The sequence below is a fragment of the Podarcis erhardii genome (assembly GCF_964252035.2).
Source record: "Podarcis erhardii genome assembly, chromosome: 8".
NCBI classification, from domain to species: Eukaryota; Metazoa; Chordata; class Lepidosauria; order Squamata; family Lacertidae; genus Podarcis; species Podarcis erhardii.
Genome location: NC_138499.1, coordinates 50310332 through 50330180, shown reverse-complemented (window position 1 = coordinate 50330180; position 19849 = coordinate 50310332). Strand labels below are relative to the sequence as shown.

The following is a 19849-nucleotide window of genomic DNA, read 5'->3' as shown; positions in this document are numbered from 1 at the left end:
TTTACTAATTCCTATAAGACCATCTTTGAATTAAAATAATGTTGAGAGACTGCAACTAATGTTCATTAAATCCAGAAAACTTTCTGAACGGGTCTTTCAAAACAGATGGTTTGTTTTAGTTTCATAAAAAGCCTGCTGTCTAATCTTGTGACACAATCTATGGTTTATGCATAAAAGGGATTTGGCTCTTACACATATGGGGTGAGGGAGGGAAGGAAACACAGAAACGGTATATAGTTTAACTGTCTCTTCTCCTAAAACATGCAAAGGAAAATATAATTTAGATGGCACTGTAAATTACACCCAGTTTGTTATTGTTTTTCTCCAGCTGAAACAATTTACCATCTGTCACACATCAGCAGATAAATATTTTTCTGTGCATATATATATATATATATATATATATATATATATATATGCTTATTAGCATAAATCCTGCGGGGGGACGGGACCCTTTAATTCTTAACATGTTTTGACAACTGTCCCTTTACTGTATCAAGAAGAAACATTTCTTAACTCTATTTACTTTAAATTGTCTGTTTATTTCTTTTTCATTTGTCTGTTCTATCTAGCAAGTTCAAAATGCTAAATTTAGGCTGCAGTCTTATACAGATTAATTGGAGAATAAGATCCATTAAATTCAGGGTGGTATTCCAACTTAATCCAGAAAATGTTGCAAAAGATGGAGGAACGAGAGACTAGAGTAAAATTTATGTCATACAGCATAGAGATTCTGTATTCATAGATCAGGACATGGAATCCTATAGGCCTCCAGATGTAACTCAACTACAACTCCCATCATCCCTGAACTTTAGCCATGTTGGCTGGGGCTTATGGGAAATGTGAAGAACTGAAACTAAAAAAAACCAAACTTTTGTTTAAACTGTCCTTTTATATATGGTTGAGTTTGGGAAGCAAGAAAGGGACTTTTAAACATCTGGACCAAACAATTAGCATTAAAAATGCAAGCTACAGTTTTGAATAGACAGCAATGGATAATAAGATTAAAGTAGTGTATATGCATGACTGGGAAGCAATTTAGCTTTATGTATTTAGTAACTGTCTTCTATATTTTGCTGGATTCAGTAAATAGCACCAGGAGCCAGTATGGATTTGCAAGGTGTGGCAGCAGTGTTGTTTATTATTCTTTATTAAATTTGTATACAACCCTTCATCCAAAGATCCAAGGGTGATTTACAAACAACTAGTGTTGTTGCAGATTACTGGGAGGGAGAAGGTGAAGCAGCAGTGAGGTCAGCACAGTGCAAACTTGTTCACAGGAGGTCTAGATTGGCTCTACTGCTGCATTTGCTTCTTGCTGCTCCCCCCTCCCTCCCAGTAAGCCACAACGCCAGTGACAAAAGATCAGGTAATTGCTGCCCCTGCCCCACTTACTGATGCTGCCTATAGCTGTGCCCGTAAGGAGAGTTCATAGCCACACACCCAAAGAGAAATAAAAAATGCAGACAACTGTGTTGATCCATTAAAAGCACAAATGTACACAATAGTACCAGCTTCTTAATATCAACATGGCTGCAATCCTATGCATTGTACCCTGAGGAGTAAGATCCATTGACACGATGCTGTAGCAATTTGTTGAAGCAAAGTTCAACTTCCAGCCCAGTCAGCTGCCAGTACATGGAATTGGTCTCAGGGAGTGGCATCTCACGTATTGCCTCATGCAACAAAAAGGCTTGGGCGCCAACCTGAAAGAAATATTTCCCTTCATCTTTATTATGCTACTGCGAATCAGTTTTGCTGAGTGGCTCAAAAAGAAAGTCTAGAGATGTAATTCACCTACAGCATAGACTGATCCTACAGTAAGCATGCAACTTACACAGGGGTTACGTTCTGGGGATTGCACACTTAAAGCCAAAATCGCGAATAGTCATAACACTTTGGGTGCAATAGTGGGTGGGATTCCCAATGTCTTCTTTCCCTGATGCCCACCTCCTTTCTATTTTTTATTTCGCCAAGCACATAAAGCTGAATGTGCACAAGTTAAATGTGTGTAAGTTGTAGCTTTACTATATACAGTACTGTACATGCTAACCACTGATGTCCAGCCAAGAGTGATCTTATCTTCAAAGGGGGCAGGACATTTGGAGGCATGCATGCCATGCAGGCTCCAACATGCAAATCTTATCTCATTTTTATTTACCTACTTCAGTCATTTTCATGACAACTATGTATCCCAATCCAAAAGGCTGCATTTAAAACTCAGGTTTGATCCACTGTATAGATGGACATGATCCACCAACTTGCTGCACTGAGCTGAGCTCTGGCCTGTTGCAAGCAGTTGATATCTGACAAAACTAGGCAAAGCTTGGGTATTGCCCAACAGTTGTGTTATAGCCAGAATTGCTTAATTGACTGGAGCATTTGCTGTAGCTCTGTATCAAATGCAAGCCCATTGCACCCCCATTTCTCCCATGACCTAGTGCAGCTATGGCCAGGAGATGCTGCTACTGTTCTGATTAATTGCAGTAACATTGGGGGTTATTGCAAGGCCAATGGGTCATACCCTGGGCTGGTTCACATGGCACTGTAAGCCAGACTATAGTTCACTGTGGTCTCACAAATCTGGTGCCTCCTGGAAAGATTAAAGCCACTTTGCTCCTCCCTGGGCCTTTTTACTGTCATGTCATGCTAATATAAAGTTTGTCTTAGCGCAGCTGCAAGGTGTTCTCTTGAAGTGTGTACATTTGGGCAATCTCATTTTGTCTTACCACGTCATACAAACCAAGTCATAATCTCCTAACTCAGTAGTGCTTGGAGTTTGCTGAGTCTTGGCTCCCCATATATATATAGATATATTGATATATATATTTGTCCAAACTTAGAGACCAAGTTTGTGCTTGGTATGAGCTTTTGTGTGCATACACACTTCTTCAGATACACTGAAACAGAAGTCACCAGACCATTGTATATAGTGAGAGGATGGGGAAGGGTATTACTCAGAAGGGTGGTGGGAATGGGTGTGGTAAACCTGTTGACGACTGTTAATGACTGCAATTGGTCTTACAGGAAAAAGCAAGGGATGAGATGGCCAAAACTAGCTTTATCATGTATAATGAGATAAGAATCCAGTGTCTCTATTCAGATCAGGTCTCTCCATGGTTTTAAATGAAACAAGGTTGTGTTTCACACTCCAAGACCTTAAACTACTGCAAGCTTGCTGACCTTAAAATATACTCTCCCATTTCCAAATACTTATTGTTTTAGGGTTATAGCTTATTGGAATGTTGGGGGGGGGGCTGCCTTTGAAAATGAGGTCACTTTGCAGAGAACTTAATATTCTTATTCCGATTCATTTGCACTGGTTACCTATTAGCTTCAGACCCAATGTGATGTGCTACATACCTGAGAGAACACTTCCTTCTACATCCATATCCTAATGGGCTTATGTCTGTTGGGAAGGCTCAGCTATGTTTCACAGAACATTAGTGAGAGCATAGAAGATGTTCCTGGCAGGCTGATGTAATCATAAAATGATATATTCCAAGCATATTTAGCAATTTCATTTTGCTGCTGGGCTGTGTTTTGCTGTTATGTCATATGTTTTAATTATGGCTGTTTTATTTGGACTGGTTTATAGAGATGTTTTATTTTGCATGCCACTTTGAGAGCTGCTTGTAGCAGAGATTTCTGGCCTAGAAATGTCACAGTAACAACAACAACAACAAAAGCACTTTAAAGAACAAGTTAAAAATATGGAGAGACACATTGGTCCACTTTAGTATAAGAGAAACAACGTGTTAATTTTGCTTTTTGTTTCACGTGGAATAGTTCTATGTCTACTGAATTGTGGGAAATGTTCAATAACAGTACAATGGGCTGCAGTGGACACTTTTTGTAACATGATAGCTTTCTGATCACTCATTTATCTGCTAATAGTAAGCCACACACACAGAACGCTATAATTTTCTCTCCTTTTGAAAAAAATTATCTGACAGAGAAAATATGCTAACATTCCTTTGAGAGCCTGTATGTGATGTTTGTTCTTGAACTCTTTTCAACTTCAGAATAAAGTGTCTCACATACAAGAAAACCCACACAATGCAGTGCACTGTACTTGCCCTCTAAGGATTGACTGTGGCCAGTTGATTATTCTGTATTGCCATACATTACAACAACTGAAGCTATTTCTTATACTTTTGACCTCTTGTACAAAGTTAAATGTGTTTTTATCAATATATCCAGGAGAATAATATATCACAAAAAACATATTTTACATGCATTTAGACAAAGTCACAAAAGATATTTAAATTTATTATATGTTTGTGTAGATTTGATGCATTAGGGTTCAGATGCCCACAAAACAGTATATCAAGAATAGGCAGATGAAATAACAAAGTATTCCTAAAAGTAGCCATATTAGCCCACTAGAAAAAAATCCCCCCAAACCCAGAAGGGTAATTTGCTTATTAAGACCCGCTAAAATATCATTACTTTTTATAATATAATTTTTATCAAGAATAACATGAAACACTAATGGGTATCAGTTACCAGGTACAAAGCAAAATTCAATCAGGACACGTATAGTGGAGGAAATAATAGCAGCAAGTTGAATAACCCAGCCAAGAAGATGTATGAGTCACATGGGGTCTAGGTTCCTCTGTGAGAGATGTAATTAATTTAATTAATAAATTAAGTCAGTATAAACTATTTTTTCCTTTGCATCTCTCTACATAACTGTGTATGTTTATCAGAGAAAGCCAAGTAATATCACAAAGTTTTGAGATGATTCTATTATGCCCAGATTTGTTCCCTTTCCTCTACTTTTTTGTTTAATACATGAAGTATAGAAATTCTTCCAACAAGAAAAGTTATTGGGAACTCAAAAGTTTGCTAACTGCTTTATAAATATTTTATACAGCAACCCTCAATCAGGAAGTTTTCAATGTTTGATGTTTCATTATATTTTTTATATTCTGTTGAAAGCCACCCAGAGTGGCTGGGGCAACCCAATCAGATAGGCAGGGTATAATTATTAATTATTATTATTACTATAGCTATCATCCTTATTTCCTTATCTGAATTCTTATTAACTAATGACACACCACAGATACTTTGTACTTTCTATAACTCCCTTTTATAGCTAGGTTTTGATATATTTTGCCCCAGTTTAAACTAGAAATTATAGCTGTGATTTTCTCTTCCCAATCATTATGGCCATTGGTGGAAAAGCTAACAGCTAATATCTAGGGAGGTTTGTTGCACTCCCTGCCTCCCCAATTTCTCATAAGAAAGTACCGTAATAACCATATGGGAATATAAAAGGCAAGGCATAGTCTGTGTTGGTTTTGGAATGTTATATGAAGTTTAAGCTCATTCATTGGGTTGTGATTGCATTACCACATTTGAAATGGCACTGATAGGAAATCACAAAGAGAGCCTCATTTACACAGCTGGCCACAGCAGTAATAAAGTCATTGTTTTCCTTTCTACACATGACAATACAGTGAGCTATTGGTAATTCCAATTTTGCGGGACATAGTCCCCCAAGAATGAGTGACAGGGATCCATGAAGCAGTACTGTAAAGTGAACTACTCAGATTTAAGACAAGAGTCACATTGAAGTTCAGAATATCTGGATTTAAATTAAAGTTATAGGTAAAGGGACCCCTGACCATTAGGTCCAGTCGTGACCAACTCTGGGGTTGTGGTGCTCATCTTGCTTTATTGGCCAAGGGAGCCGGCGTACAGCTTCCCGGGTCATGTGGCCAGCATGACTAAGCCACTTCTGGCAAACCAAAGCAGCGCACAGAAACGCCATTTACCTTCCCGCCGGAGTGGTACCTATTTATCTACTTGCACTTTGATGTGCTTTCAAACTGCTAGGCTGGCAGGAGCAGGGACCAAACAAACAGGAGCTCACCCCGTCGCAAGGATTTGAACCGCCGACCTTCTGATCGCCAAGCACCAGTTTAGTTCAACTAAATCCAAGTAGTCCAACTTGCTTGTGGACCAGGCTGCTTGTGTCTTTGTGGGATGAAACAGATTTAGGCTGTTGATTTATCTGCTCAGTCTTGTTTTGCACAGTTATGTCATTTGGTCATTTGGTTTTAATTAAAAAGATTCCTTAGTGAGACTTTTATTAAATTTAATGGTTATTTGTTCCCAAGTCTATACATTAAGTTTCCAGACTGAATGCGTCTTGAACTCTAAGATACAATTCTATGCTGGGTGAAACAAAGAATGCAGTGCTGAACTTCAAAGTGGTCAGCAGTTTGGACTGGTGGTGGCAGAGGCTTTCACTCACGTTGTGTTCCACTGCTTCCTATTTCTGTAGGAATTTTTCTCTAGACTGTGGAACCTGTTTGTTACCTATTCTACATGGCTAAGTACTGGGGAGATAGATTCAGGTAGGTAGCTGTGTTGATCTGATGCAGTCGAAATAAATAATAATAATAATAATAAATAGTCCAGTAGCACCTTAGAGACCAACTAAGTTTGTTCTGGTTATAAGCTTTCATGTGCATGCACACTTCTTCAGATACACTGAAAAAGAAGTCACCAGACCCTTATATATAGTGGGAGGGTGGGGTGGGGTTTTTCTCAGAAGGGTAGTAAGAGATGGGTGATTGACTAAATGGGTATGGTAAACCTGTTGATGACTGTTAACGACTGCAATTACTCCTACAGGAAAAAGCAATGAATAGTATGCAGATGACCAAAAATAGCTTTAGCATATGTAATCTCCCAGTACCCTTAGCTTTTTCCTGCTGCTGCATCACACTGTTGACTCATGTATACCCTCAATCCTTTTCACCTGTACTATTGACAAACCAGGTGTCCCCCATCTTATAATTGATTCTTCTTGCTTAACTTTAGAACCTTATGTTTGTTCCTATTAAAATTCAATTTTGTTTAGTTTGGCCCCAATTCTCCCATCTGTTAAGGGCACCTTGAATTCTAATTTTGTCTTCTGCAGATTAGCTACCTCTCCCAGTTTGGTGTCATCTGAAAATTTGATGGACACTCCATCAATTCCTTCATCCAAATCATTTTTAAAGACACTGAACAACAATGCGCCCAGCACCCCACTTGTCACTTTTTTCCAGCATGAGAAGGAAGCACCCTTTGAGTTCAGTCAGTCAACCAGCTACAAATCCACCTAAGAGTTACCTTGTCCAGCCCAATTTTACCAGCTTCTCTGTAAGAATATAATGGTGCAGTTTGTCAAAAGCCTCACTAAAATCAAGATACATTATGTCTGCAGCATTTACATGTATAAATATTACTTGGGGGGATTTAAAATTGCCAGATGATAATATTATCCTACACCACATACCAACTATATGTGGTTTGATAACGGGTCAACATAAATGGACAGTTTGTGCGCTTACTCCTGCAAAAAGACTGATATTGATACATCAATACCTTGGCCCCCTTTGAACAATGGATAGAAGATATGACTACTCTTGCAACATACCAATGGATTGCTTTAAGTTGTAGGTTGTGTATGGACAAATATAATGATATTTAGTGTGTATTTATATAAAGCATAATGACCTGTTGATAATTTTATACTCATTAGAATAATCATGCTACCTATATACCCACATATTGTACTGTACCAGTTTCAAGCACTTTATTTTGTTTTGAATTCTCTCCACCTTTTCCAGTTTATTTTTCTACTGAAAACTTCCATATATATATAAAATATACAGGGGTACCTCAGGTTACATACATTTCAGGTTACATACACTTCAGGTTACAGACTCCGCTAACCCAGAAATAATACCTTGAGTTAAGAACTTTGCTTCAGGATGAGAACAGAAATCGTGTGGCAGCAGCACAGCAGCAGCAGGAGGCCCCATTAGCTAAAGTGGTGCTTCAGGTTAAGAACGGACCTCCAGAACAAATTAAGTACGTAACCAGAGGTACCACTGTATATGAATTCTCTAAGATTATAGTCAGAAACTCTGAGATTACACCCGCAAGCTCCTTTACTACCCTTGGGCGCAGGCCTTGGAGTTTAGAATTAATTCAAAGTAGCTAGGTGTTCCCTTACTATCTCTTTTCCTACCTTGGGTTGTAGCTCCCACCTTGCATCACTTATTCTGCTATCACCAGGTTGGGCACTGCTTCCTTTTGGGTGAAGACAAGAGGCAAAGTAGGTGTTGAGCAGTTCCTCCTTCTGTCACTCCGTAGCATTTCTGTCTTCTCCACACAGAGGGCTTACTACTTGCTTGTCCTCTTCTTGCTTCAAACATTGCTGAAGAAACCTTTTCATATTGTTACCTCCACACACTGCTGCCTCTGTTCCGCTCAGTAGAGAGTCACCTACCACAAACACGTCTCTTCCTCCTCTGGGGAGTGGCAGAAATTGTTCTGTACACTGTACCATCCACTGCCAAATCAGAGTTTGAGGTTTAGTTTACAACTACTGTCCTTATTCCTTTTGCTCCACCACCCTTCCCCATCACTGTTCCAGCACAGCCCACTGCTCTAGAAAGAAATTCCTCACCTTGCGGAGATGCGCTGAGGGGAGAGGGTGGCGCTGCGGTCTAAACTGCTGACCCTCTTCGGCTTGCTGATCAGAAGGTTGGCGGTTCAAATCCCCTCGATGGGGTGAGATCCCGTTGATCTGTCCCAGCTTCTGCCAACCTAGCAGTTTGAAAGCAACGCCAGTGCAAGTAGATAAATAGTTACCACTGCGGCTGGATGGTAAACAATGTTTCCATGCGCTGTGGCTTCCGTCACGGTGTTCAGTTGTGCCAGAAGTGGTTTAGTCATGCTGGCCACATGACCCAGAAAGCTGCCTGTGAACAAACACTGGCTCCCTCAGCCTGAAGTGAGATGAGTGCAGCAACCCCATAGTCACCTTTGACTGAACTTAACCATCCAGGGGTCCATCACTTTTTAAATAAAACCTCTACTCACCCATGGGCTGCCCTGTCCTTGCCTAATGAAACTACCAGAAACAGATTTTCAGAAATAACCAACAGTTTGTATTCTGAAGCATATCCAACGTAGCAGGTGGGGATAGCTGGTGTCTTATAGAGTCAACCCTGTGCTGGAATGAACACTGCTTGTATTATACAAATGAAAGCAAATAAATCCTTAATTGGTTGTGGTTACCTGTGGTAGGTACTGCATGCATCATTATGAGGGGAGCACACATGCACACACGCACGAGTTTTCCTTAGGTGAAGAGGCCTTATAAGGATGCCCCGCCCTTTTAATGAATAGCCCCTTAAACCACAAATCATCTGTGCAACCCGACTGAGTGGGAAATCTCTAGAACCCAGGGACTGATGTGCGTGGAGCACGGCAGGCTTCTCCACACTTATGAGAAGCTCCTTCCCTGCCAAAAGAAGCCGACAACAGCGACTGACACAACCGCCGCTCTTTGGGATTTCCCGCTCTTTGATCTGCCCGGGCCGCCTCTGCTGAGGCGCCTGATAAACGAAGCTCTTTGATGAGTCCCGACATTTCCCCCCTCAGCCCGGGCCATCTGACTCGCTTGGTACCCATGACTGAGGGGAAGGGCAGAGGCGGGGACCGCGCCCTGGGCGGGAACGGCGCAATCCTCCCCCTCCGCATATCATCTCCCAGCCCTTTGTAGTCTCCTTTCAAGTCGAGGGTGTCCGATTTCGGGATCCGGAGGCGAGCAGCGCCCCTCCCCGACCCCTCCTCCTCCTCTGCCCGCTGGAAGGGGAAATATGAAGGGGAGTTTCTGCAGCGGCAGCAGCAGCTCAGTGAGGAGGAGAATAAGCCGCGGAGGAGAAGCCGGTAGGGAAACAGGGACGACCAGAGAGGTTGCAGAGGGCAGGGAAGGCGCCTGAGGAGCCCCAGACGCCTCTCTGCGCGCGCCCAGAGTGCTTCGGGGCGCCCGGCATGGGGCGCACCGCCTTGTATTGAAAGCCCTCCGCGCAGGAGGGGGAGCGCGTGGAGTTCAGCCTCGGGCAGAAGCCGCCCGCCGCCGCGCGAGGAGCTGGGACTTGGCTGCCTCCTCCTTCTGCTCGTGCCGCTGGCCCCGAAGAGAGAGCGGGGATCCTGATTCCGCCAGGTGGGTGCCCAGAAGAGGCTCTCCAGCCCGCCCCTTCATCTTCTTCCCGCACAAGGGTTTTGTGTGCGTGTGTGGCGGGGGTCGGGGGATTATTGGCATTGCAAGGGAGGCACAAAGCTTCCCGGAGAAGAAAGTGTTGAGGGAGAGGAAGAAAGCGCCGGAGGATAAAAGGAAGAAAGAGGCGGAAGGAAAAGTGAGAGGCTTGGACGGGGGAAGCCGCTGGAGAGCTGGAAATGTCCTGTCTCTGCTGCAGCCTGCTGAGATACCTGTTCCTAGCCCTGCTCTTGCATGGTGAGTACTGCAGATAAACGCATTTGCAATGTTTCTCTTATACTGTCGTTATATCTGCGAGAAATGTTTATTGCTTTTCCTCTCTTAGGCAACTTTAAAAACTTGGGAAGTTTTTGACGTTTTATTTTGTTTTTATATTTTGCTGGAAGCTGCCCAGAGTGGCTGGGGGAAACCCAGTCAGATGGGTGGGATATAAATAATAAATTTATTAGTTATTATTGTTATTTAGGCGGATCTTTCTTCGAAGTGGCAACCTGAATATTTTATCGTAGTAATGAGCAGCCTCACACGTTGGTAGTGCTGCACTTGTGGATAATAATAATTATTCTTTATGTATGGTTTCCCCTTTCTCGTGTCACTTTAGGCTAAGGGCTATCCGCAGTGAAAAGCTGTATTTTACCTGTTTTAGTTTTAGATATAAATGTTGCCACAAACATCAGTGCTTGGAAGCAAGAGCTCTCGGTTCTCCAGAAAAGCTAACTAGTTGGAATAGGCAAAAATTGTGTGGTGTGTTTTCTAGAGTCAGAAAGTGCCCCTTCCACATGCAGAAATGTCTTGTATATTACTTGTGGTCGGCTGGGTGATTTTTTATGGTTCTGAAAGACACAATATAAAAGCCGTCTGTAATGAAAAAGTAGGTTTTTGCCTATAAAGCTTTGAACAGGATACATTTGATCTTTATTAGCTTGTCCCATTTGGGGGCTATATGGCGTGATTTTTCCTCTGTCTCTGTTTTCTTAATTGTATCCATGGGCAAAATGTTTAGAGCATAACTTGGATTCTGCATGCTTGATCACATGGAAAGAGTTTCAGGCCACAGGCCCAAACTCTTTATTTCATTGACTTCAGTTACACTACTAGGACACTAGCAGATTCAGACCAAGGGACCATCTCATCTAGCATCTTGCTTCCAACAGTAGTCAGCTGGAAAGTCCACAAGATGGGTAGAGAGCAATAACCTCTGCCCAGCAACCGCTTTTCAAGAGTTATTTCTTAACATGTAAGGTCCCCTTAGTCATTTATAGACATACCCTCCCTTAATCTGTTTCATTCTCTTTTAAAGCAGGCTAAGCCAACTGGTCACCATCACATCTTATGGCAATGAGTTCCATAAGTTGATTATGAGGAAGTATTTTCCTTGGTGTGTCCTGAATTTGCTGTGAATTAATTTCATCAGCTGACCCTGCGTTCTAGTATTGTGAGAGGAAGAAGAAAAAAACTTTTTCTGCTTTCCTCACAGTGTCCATAATCTTAAAACTCTTTTATGCTCATTTTTAGTTGCCTTGTTATCTAAACTAAAAAGTCCCAACGCTTCATACAGAAGGTCTCTCAACATCCTCGATCATTTGCTTACCCTTTTATGCACCTGGCCCACTTCTGCATAAATCTGTATATTTTTAATCATATACAAGACTAGAATTGTATAATAGATTCTAAATGCAACAACATCATACAATTATATAAAGTTATTATGACACTGGCAGTCTTGCTTTCTGTCCTTTCCTAATAATTCTGCCTTTTTTCCTCTAATGCGGAATTTGTTAATGCTTTCATTGAACTATCTACCACAACCACATCATATCTTGCATAATCACAATGTTTCAAATCATATAAGGGTATATATAGTTGGGTTGAGGTTAAGTGTGCACCACTCTTTACTTGCTCTGTTGAAACCTGTTTGCCATTTTGCTGCCCTAATCCAATATGTGGAGAGCTCTCTGAATAATCCTTAGTAATCTGCCTTTGCATTTCCGCAATCTGAATAATTTGACATCATTTGCAAACTTAGAAAACTTGAAGCATATTCCTCCCTGATCATAATGAAATAGCCCCAATATAGATCTTTGGCATAGGGGGACTTCTTAGTTCCCTCCATTTTGAAAATTGCTCATTTATTGCTACCCTCTGCTTTCTGTTCTTCAGCCAGCTACTGATCTGTAAGAGGATAGCCCCCCCTTATCCCAGGACTTCTAAGTTTACTCAAGAGATTCTGGTAAAGATTTTGTTGAAAGCTCAACTATATAATATCTTCCAGATTACCCTGACCCATGTTTGTTGACAGCCCCCACATCCAATGAATTATAAAACACTGATGAGGCAAGACTTCCTTTTGTAGGAAACATGCTCTTTCCTAGAAAAACGTGTTCTTCCATAGACACAATATTCAAGTTTTAATAATACCTAGTCCAGAGCTACTATAAAGTATGTAGCATTTCCTTCTAAGTGGTCTTTGAACACTTCAAAAATGTTTATTGGGATACTTACTCTTCACTGCTGGATAACCATCCAGTAGGAGATGAAGTGACACTTAGGCAGATATGACCCCAGCACTGAACTCCATTGCTGAATTTTCAAACATGCTAAGCAATCATCAGTGGCAGCTGTGGAGAGTAAGCATATCTGAAAAGCAAACTCTGCATTATTTAGATACCTTACTAAGTTACATGCCTAATTTTATGCACTATTGATATCTAAAATCCCAAATGGTCATTGCTATAGTTTTTGGAACACAGGAATCACATCTTCCCCTTTATTCGGACAACGCAAAGTACATAAATGCCACATAGTAAATAATAAAGATCATGAGCATTCTGTGTATCTTTTGCTTTTATAGACAGAAGACTTTCTCATCAAAGGGTTTTTTATTCCTCCCCTTCAACTCAAACTACAAAATATATAGACTGTATAAATATGTCTGGTTGAGACAGACCTGCATGGACGCCAAGGTGCACTTTAAAATTCTGTGATCTGGGCGTCTAGAAGTCAAAACGGAAGGTTTGAAGTTAGAGGCTAAGTAAGGAGAGAAGGTATAATTATAGGGTTAGACTCTCAGGCTCATCTGCTTGGAATTACCCAGCTGTTTTAAACTTTGGCTGAAATATGAAACAAATCAAGGCCAATAGTCAGATCAAACAAGCCGCTGCCAAGAGAAGTTGAAATGGGGAGCCTTGTCTGCATGCACACACACACTAGTGTCATCAGATGGGAAGATTAAAAAGAAAAAGGAGAAGAGAGAAAATTAACTTGTTCAGGCCATAGTCACTGATTAACAACACAGGGATGGAGAGCTGATGTGGAAAAACCATATGGATAGACAGTTGGATGCAATACTTGGACTTGTAGCTTTTTTCAGTGCATCTTAACTCCTAAACATGCTTAATGAAAATGTTCTGTTCCTATCAGGAACTTGTTCATGAATAAGAATCTGTAGGATTCAGCAACGATTATGATTGTGGTACAGATTTGTGTAATACTTTATACTGGGGTTGGTGTTTTTTTTATATATATTACGACTACTACAGACTTTGTTGGATAGATGGGCTATAAATTAAACAAGCACAAGCACAACTTTTTAAATTTTCCTGTGTAATTCTAGAACTCGTGGCTACCCAGTAAAATTTATTCAGGATAGTGAAGAGAAAGTACTTCACATGATGTATAAATTAACTTTTGGAAGTCACTGTCATGGGATGTAGTGATGGCCACTGGCTTAAATGGTTTTCAAGACGAATAGATGAATTCAAGGAAGGTAGGTCTATCAATGGGTGTTAGCCACCTTGCTACATGGAACGTTTGTGCCCAAAGGCAATTCATCTTTGAATAACAGCTGCTTGCCAGCAAAAACACCAGGAAGAGTTATTGCTCTTCTACTCTGCATGTGGGATTTTTTGATAGCATTAAGCTGGCTGCTATTAAAAATAAGTTAGTGGCCTAGATAGACCTATCTAGATAGTCTTATCTCAGTTCTAAGCATGTACCCCATTGTCCTTTCCTTTTATGACTTCTTTTGTATATTTCTTCCTCTGTTCTCTTCTGAATCCTTGATGGCAGGGTAGGGAACTTGAAGCCCTCTAGGTGTTCCTGGATCACATCTCCCACCATACCTGTTTGTTGACCATGCTGGCTGGAGCTTGTGGGATTTGATGTCCAGTAACATCTGGAAGGCCACAGGTTTCCCACCCCTTTACAATTCATCAGCATCCATGAAAACCAGTGCTCAAAAACTGAATAGAATGTCCCAGACAGATTTAATATATCACTGATGTATAATGCTAATATTATTTTCCACTATTTGATATATTGCTTCTGCTAAAACAAGCTGAAATGGAATTGGCCTTTTGGGCCACACTGTTGTGTATTGACTCTTACTCAGTTTAACCACACTAACCCCTTAACCACCCCTTAACATTCATCAGCAGCTAGCCAAACAATAACTGAAAAGAAATCCTGCCAAAATATCACATAGCTGTATCTCAGCCAGCTGGACAGCATCTGGCAATCCAGAGGTATATTAAATGTGTTTACATAAATAGGCAATAAAATTCTAACACACCTTTTTGAAGTCAAGTTTGGTTGCTTATCAAATGGAAATATAAAAGTAAAATGCAATTCAAGATTCAGATCCATGCTAATATTGCTTCATAAATGTATCTCAACAACACAGGAATAGCCTTTTTAAAAAATCCTCCTTGTGTTCATTAATCAAAATAAAACCTGTTGAATGTCAAAAGAGGTTTGCAGCTGGAACTTGTCCATTATCGTGGTTTGCTCTGCTTATACAAAAAGCCACAAATGTTTCAGATGTCAAATGCTAAAATCATTCTGCTCTAGCAACTCTGATTAACAAGATGGGCAGCAAAGGTGGATTCAAAACAGTTTAGCTAATTCAGTTTTAAAATATCACAAATTATTTGAAGAGACATACCAGCCTTGCAGTATTTATATTTTTGTTGTTGTTCGGTAAATTCACATTTGCTTATCTTTGGTTTAATTCTTCAAGGTAGTACTTGTTGCAGCCATATTGAACATTTCAAATACATAATGTACAAAATTTGTACATAAAAATATATATTACACCTTATAATTTCTTGGAATGTGTTTGTGTGATAGTGTTCCTGTTTTACTATATGATTTTCTTAATATTTAATTTACAGCATTTATAGGTTGCTCTATCACAAAAAGTTCTCTATGTGATTTAATTAGCAACAGGACTCCACTCCTTTCCCTAATAGGTGAAAAATGTAGCCAATATTAAGAATTAGGACTTGGACCAATACTGTTCTACATTTATCACATGCATTTATTAAACTAGGGATCCCACTTGAACCGTAGTTTGATATTTTTTCTTTCCATCTGTTAATTTTGAAAATGGAAATCTGTGGTAGATTAGATTAAAAGGCATAATTGCAGGCACAAAAAATATTCCTTTTGATGAGTTAATAACTTTAGTTATTATAAACCTGCCTCCTTATTAACTAAACAATTTTAACCCCCTCTTTCAGAATGTATGTTCTCATTAATTAAGTGCTGGGAGTGTAGGTCTTGAAAAAGTTTTGATACATACATGTATTTAAAATATTTCCACACACACTGTTTAAATCTTGGGACGATATTTTTACCCAATTAAACATTTACGCCTAAGAATTTTAAGGATCTACTTCTGATTGCAAATTGTTTTAACTGATTTTAATATTATATTTTTATATTATAACTTGCCCTGGGGCCTTTTGGTTAAGGACAGGTAAGAAATCCAATAAATAAAGTTGATTGATTTCCCTCCATAAATTCAGTCAATTACTTTTCTAGCCTAGGTAGATCTAAATATAATTCTCACATTAATATTGCATGTGTGTATGCAGTACTGAATGCTGTTGACCAGCTTGGGCCAAATCCAAAGTTGAGCACATCGCGATGCTGCATATCATTGGCAATGGATTCATGGATAATAAAAATTGCTTGCAGTGCTTCAAATAATAGGTATGTTCTCACCAGTATTAAAAGACCCAGTGATTTACAGCACCTTTGGGGAATCACATGCAAAAAGCACACATCTGGATGTGCATTTGTACCTGATCTTTGCCAACAATGAAGTACATGCTGTGTGCCTGGCTGCCAGTCCACCATCAAGAACCAGAAGTGCAGACTTGAATGGGAGCCATCTTTCTTTCATAAAAGTGAATGGCTCCTGCTGAAAGACACAGAAAAGTCAGAGACACAGTTAAAGGGACAAATCCTGCCATCTGATTCCTGGAGACCCCATTGTTAGGGGAAATGGCAAACTGTGCCCCAAGCTTAATTATCTTCTCTGTCACACTGAGTTTGCAGCAGTGTGCTACAGCACCCCAATGTGATTATAGACACTGGTTGTACAAGCATATATAATCATTACCTTTTACAGTGCTGCCAGTATTCTGCTGAGGCCTAGACTTTCCTGCTTAATGAATTTGGCGATTTTTCAAGACTTTAATCCTTTTGATGTCCAGAGTGACTAAAGCAGAGCTACTAACAGAAACATCTGCTTGGCAGTGAGAAATAATAATCTCCAATGTAATCTTTTTTTCTTTTTTTTCTTTTTTTTTGCAGTGTATTAGGATTGGTAGTGGTGAGCTTATCTAGCTGTTTCCCACATCAATATATATCTATATATTTGTTTAGGGGAATTGATTAGATAAACAAAGGCTTCTCCTTTAAATAAATTGTGTTTTATTTGCTGGAAACTTTCAAAAGCTGATAAGTTTCACTTGAAACATTTGCTAGACAAAATGAATTGTATTTATATTGTAATAACAGAGTTAATGTTTACAGGTTTCACAAGAACTCAGTTTATTGAGCCTTTGTACCAAATGGAGCAAGTCTTAATTCACCCTCGTGGAAATATTAACTAACAGCCTTACAGAGGCATCCTATGCATGGTTACTCAGAAGTAAGGTCTAGAGCCCAGTGCAGATGTTATAGTTTAGTGTGATGTAAACAAGCCACAGCAATCATTGTGCTCATGTGCTCTCTGCTATCCTTCTCTGACACAGTTGGAAGGAGAAGTAAGGAAGTATTTGCTTCTGGCTTTGAACTGATAAGCTGGTTAACATTAACATTGTTTTGAACAAATCGTAGTTAATGTTTATTAATGCTAATTTGGACAAAACAGCATATGGTTCCCTGGTGGTGCAGGAGAGGAAAGAAGCACGTGAACCCATGGCTCACTGATGTTATGCTAAGCTACGGTTTAGTGCAGTGTCTGAACATGACCAGTGTGTTCAGTGAGACCTATTCACTAGTGGGTGCATTCAGGATTGCAGCCTCAGTATATTTAATGCAGAAATTCACCTATATGCAAATACCATGTCTTTCTCTGATTCTTTCATGTATTAAAAACCATATTGTCAGGGGTTCAGAAGGAGAGACACAGGAGGGGGAGCAAATGGAGAGTGAGGAGGAGGAGTCCGAGGGGGGCGCAGGCAGTGACAGTGGAAAGAGTTATTCCACAAGCCTCTCCAGCGAATCGGAGGACTCGCAGAAGGGAGCGCCGATGGCCAGAGCGAGGGGGGTTCCAGGAGGGAAGCCCCAGGAGGAAGGGGCCAGCGGGGAGTCCCTGAGCAGCAGTTGGAAATCAGGACCAGCTTCCCCACCAGAGCGCAGTGGGGAGGGGGAGTCCCAGGAATCGGGACCAGTGCTCTCACCACCAGCGGGAGGAGAGGAGTCAGGTTTGGTCACGCCCACATCAGGAAGCGGGGAAACGGTCAGGAGGAAGGTTACCGGCTGGGCGCGCGCGCCAAGTTCAAATGTACAGGCGAGCGGCACAGCAGGGAGCCCGGGTAGGGAGCCAGGTCCTAAAGCCCGCCGGAAGGAAGGGGAAGACCAAGGGGGGTCAGCGTCAGAGGAGTCCAGGAAGGAGGAAACCCCAGAGGGCAGAAGGACCCAGCGAAGGAAAGAACAGCGTAGGAGGTGGAGCCGGGCTAGGATCTTAAACTGGTGTGGGAGGAGCAGTGAGTCAGAGGGGACTTAGCCGGTCTAGCGTCGAGACGTGGGTCTGCGCGCCCAGAGCTTTGAAATGGAAACTAAACTTCAATAAAGACTTTGTATATTATATCCACCGGGCGTTGGTCCTCTGTGAGCTGGGACCTAGAGGCAGACCTGACACATATGTATACATTAAATCTTGCATAATAAATTAGATTTCCAACAATTTTAAGATGGCAGTTCTGCAGCTTTAAAAATGACATTTCAGATCTGGAAGTTGTTTTAATCATTACAGTACACTGGTGACTGAGCTGGAATTGGAACCCAAGTCTCAATCCTAATCTTTATTCACTGAATCACAGTGGCAAACTAGTTGTCCAACGCAACATCAGAATAAAGGAACTGGTGCATGCCAAGAATTATGTTTCTGCATGACTGCTATATGCATACAGCATCTAAGGAAAGTTTCAAGAACTGATGGATTCAATATTATTTTCACTTTTTAACATATCTTTCCATTCCACATAGCAGTCAACATATTGTACAGTTTGTCCAAATATACAAGTTATGATGCTGGTAAATAGCTTTTCTACTGCACAATTAAGAGTAGAATCCTAAATATATTTTGTTGTAAGCATCGTTAAGCTTAGTGGGACATACTTCTGAGTAAACTTACTTAGAAATGCACTACATGTATGTGTATATTTTCCAAATTTATCTATTTTCTAAAGTGAGCATTGTGTACATGCGCACATACACATGTGCACGACTGGTTGATGTTACCTCAGTCCTCATTTAACAGACTTAGCAGGTCTGTGGGGCACCAGAATAGCAGCTCATGACATGCAAATCTATGGGGCCATGTTAACTATTAGAACATGGAACAAATTCTGAAACTAAAGAAATGGTATAGAAAGATGTATGGCCTGGCTGTTTCAGTAAATTTCTGGTCAGTTGTGGTCAGTTGGGGACTTTGTTTAGTAAAGAAGTTTGAAGAGAAAGGGCAGGGGGAGTTTGACGCCTTCTGAAATGATAAACAGAATGCTGTTATTGATAATCCTAGAGTGTGGGTGTGTTGTTGTTGTTGTTTTTTAAAAAATACAACTGTTAAAAAAATAAAGTAAGTATCTGTGGCAACAAATAAAGCATTTTCCCTTGCATGAAGTTGTCTCTTAGATATATGGTTGTATCTATTCCACTGTGAGGAGGAAGCTATTCTACATGCTTTCAATTTCCATGCCCATTTTTATATAATAAAATACACTGATCCTCCTACTTGAGTGCTTATGCACAGGAACATAATGTGGGACTCTACGCTAAATACATCAAATGTACAAAGCCCATTCATGAAAGGAGTCTTTCACATCTGAAGATTACTAGCAAGCAAAGCTATTTATTATAGTCATTATATGCAAACAGTTTTAGTTCTCCAAATTCACCAGAATTTATTTCATATGCCATCTCTGATTTCTCACAGGGCTGGGAGAAGGTTCTGCACTTCTTCATCCAGACAGCAGGTCACACCCTCGATCATTAGAGAAGAGCGCATGGAGAACTTTCAAGGAGTCACAGTGCCCTCACATGTTGAAACATCTTCATAATGGAGCCCGAATTACTGTGCAAATGCCTCCTACTATCGAGGGACACTGGGTCTCCACCGGGTAAGACTGCCGACAAACATGATGATGATACTATATAGAAAACATGCTACAATGCTTTGGTAGACATTAATGTCAGGAGGCAAGTACTTTAGAGACATAGAAAAGTAGGACACCATACTGTACAGATTTGTTACTAACT

General features: G+C 40.5%; 1 protein-coding gene and 1 long non-coding RNA gene across 3 annotated transcripts in view; one reads left to right on the top strand and one right to left on the bottom strand.

Moving 5' to 3' along the window:
- Window positions 1-9132, bottom strand: part of LOC309348275 — a 158372-nt gene extending 149240 nt beyond the window's left edge. For both annotated transcript variants that reach the window (XR_014159321.1, XR_014159322.1), the window contains exon 1: window positions 8036-9132. This is a non-coding gene — a long non-coding RNA (uncharacterized lncRNA). The remainder of the gene's footprint in view (window positions 1-8035) is intronic.
- A 313-nt stretch (window positions 9133-9445) lies between these two features.
- The window catches only part of APCDD1 (APC down-regulated 1), a 36719-nt gene continuing 26315 nt past the window's right edge, over window positions 9446-19849 (top strand). Inside the window, exons 1-2 of the mRNA XM_081873869.1 lie at window positions 9446-10312; window positions 19527-19710. Coding sequence (XP_081729995.1) covers window positions 10255-10312; window positions 19527-19710 — 242 coding nt within the window. The 5' untranslated portion in view covers window positions 9446-10254. The remainder of the gene's footprint in view (window positions 10313-19526; window positions 19711-19849) is intronic.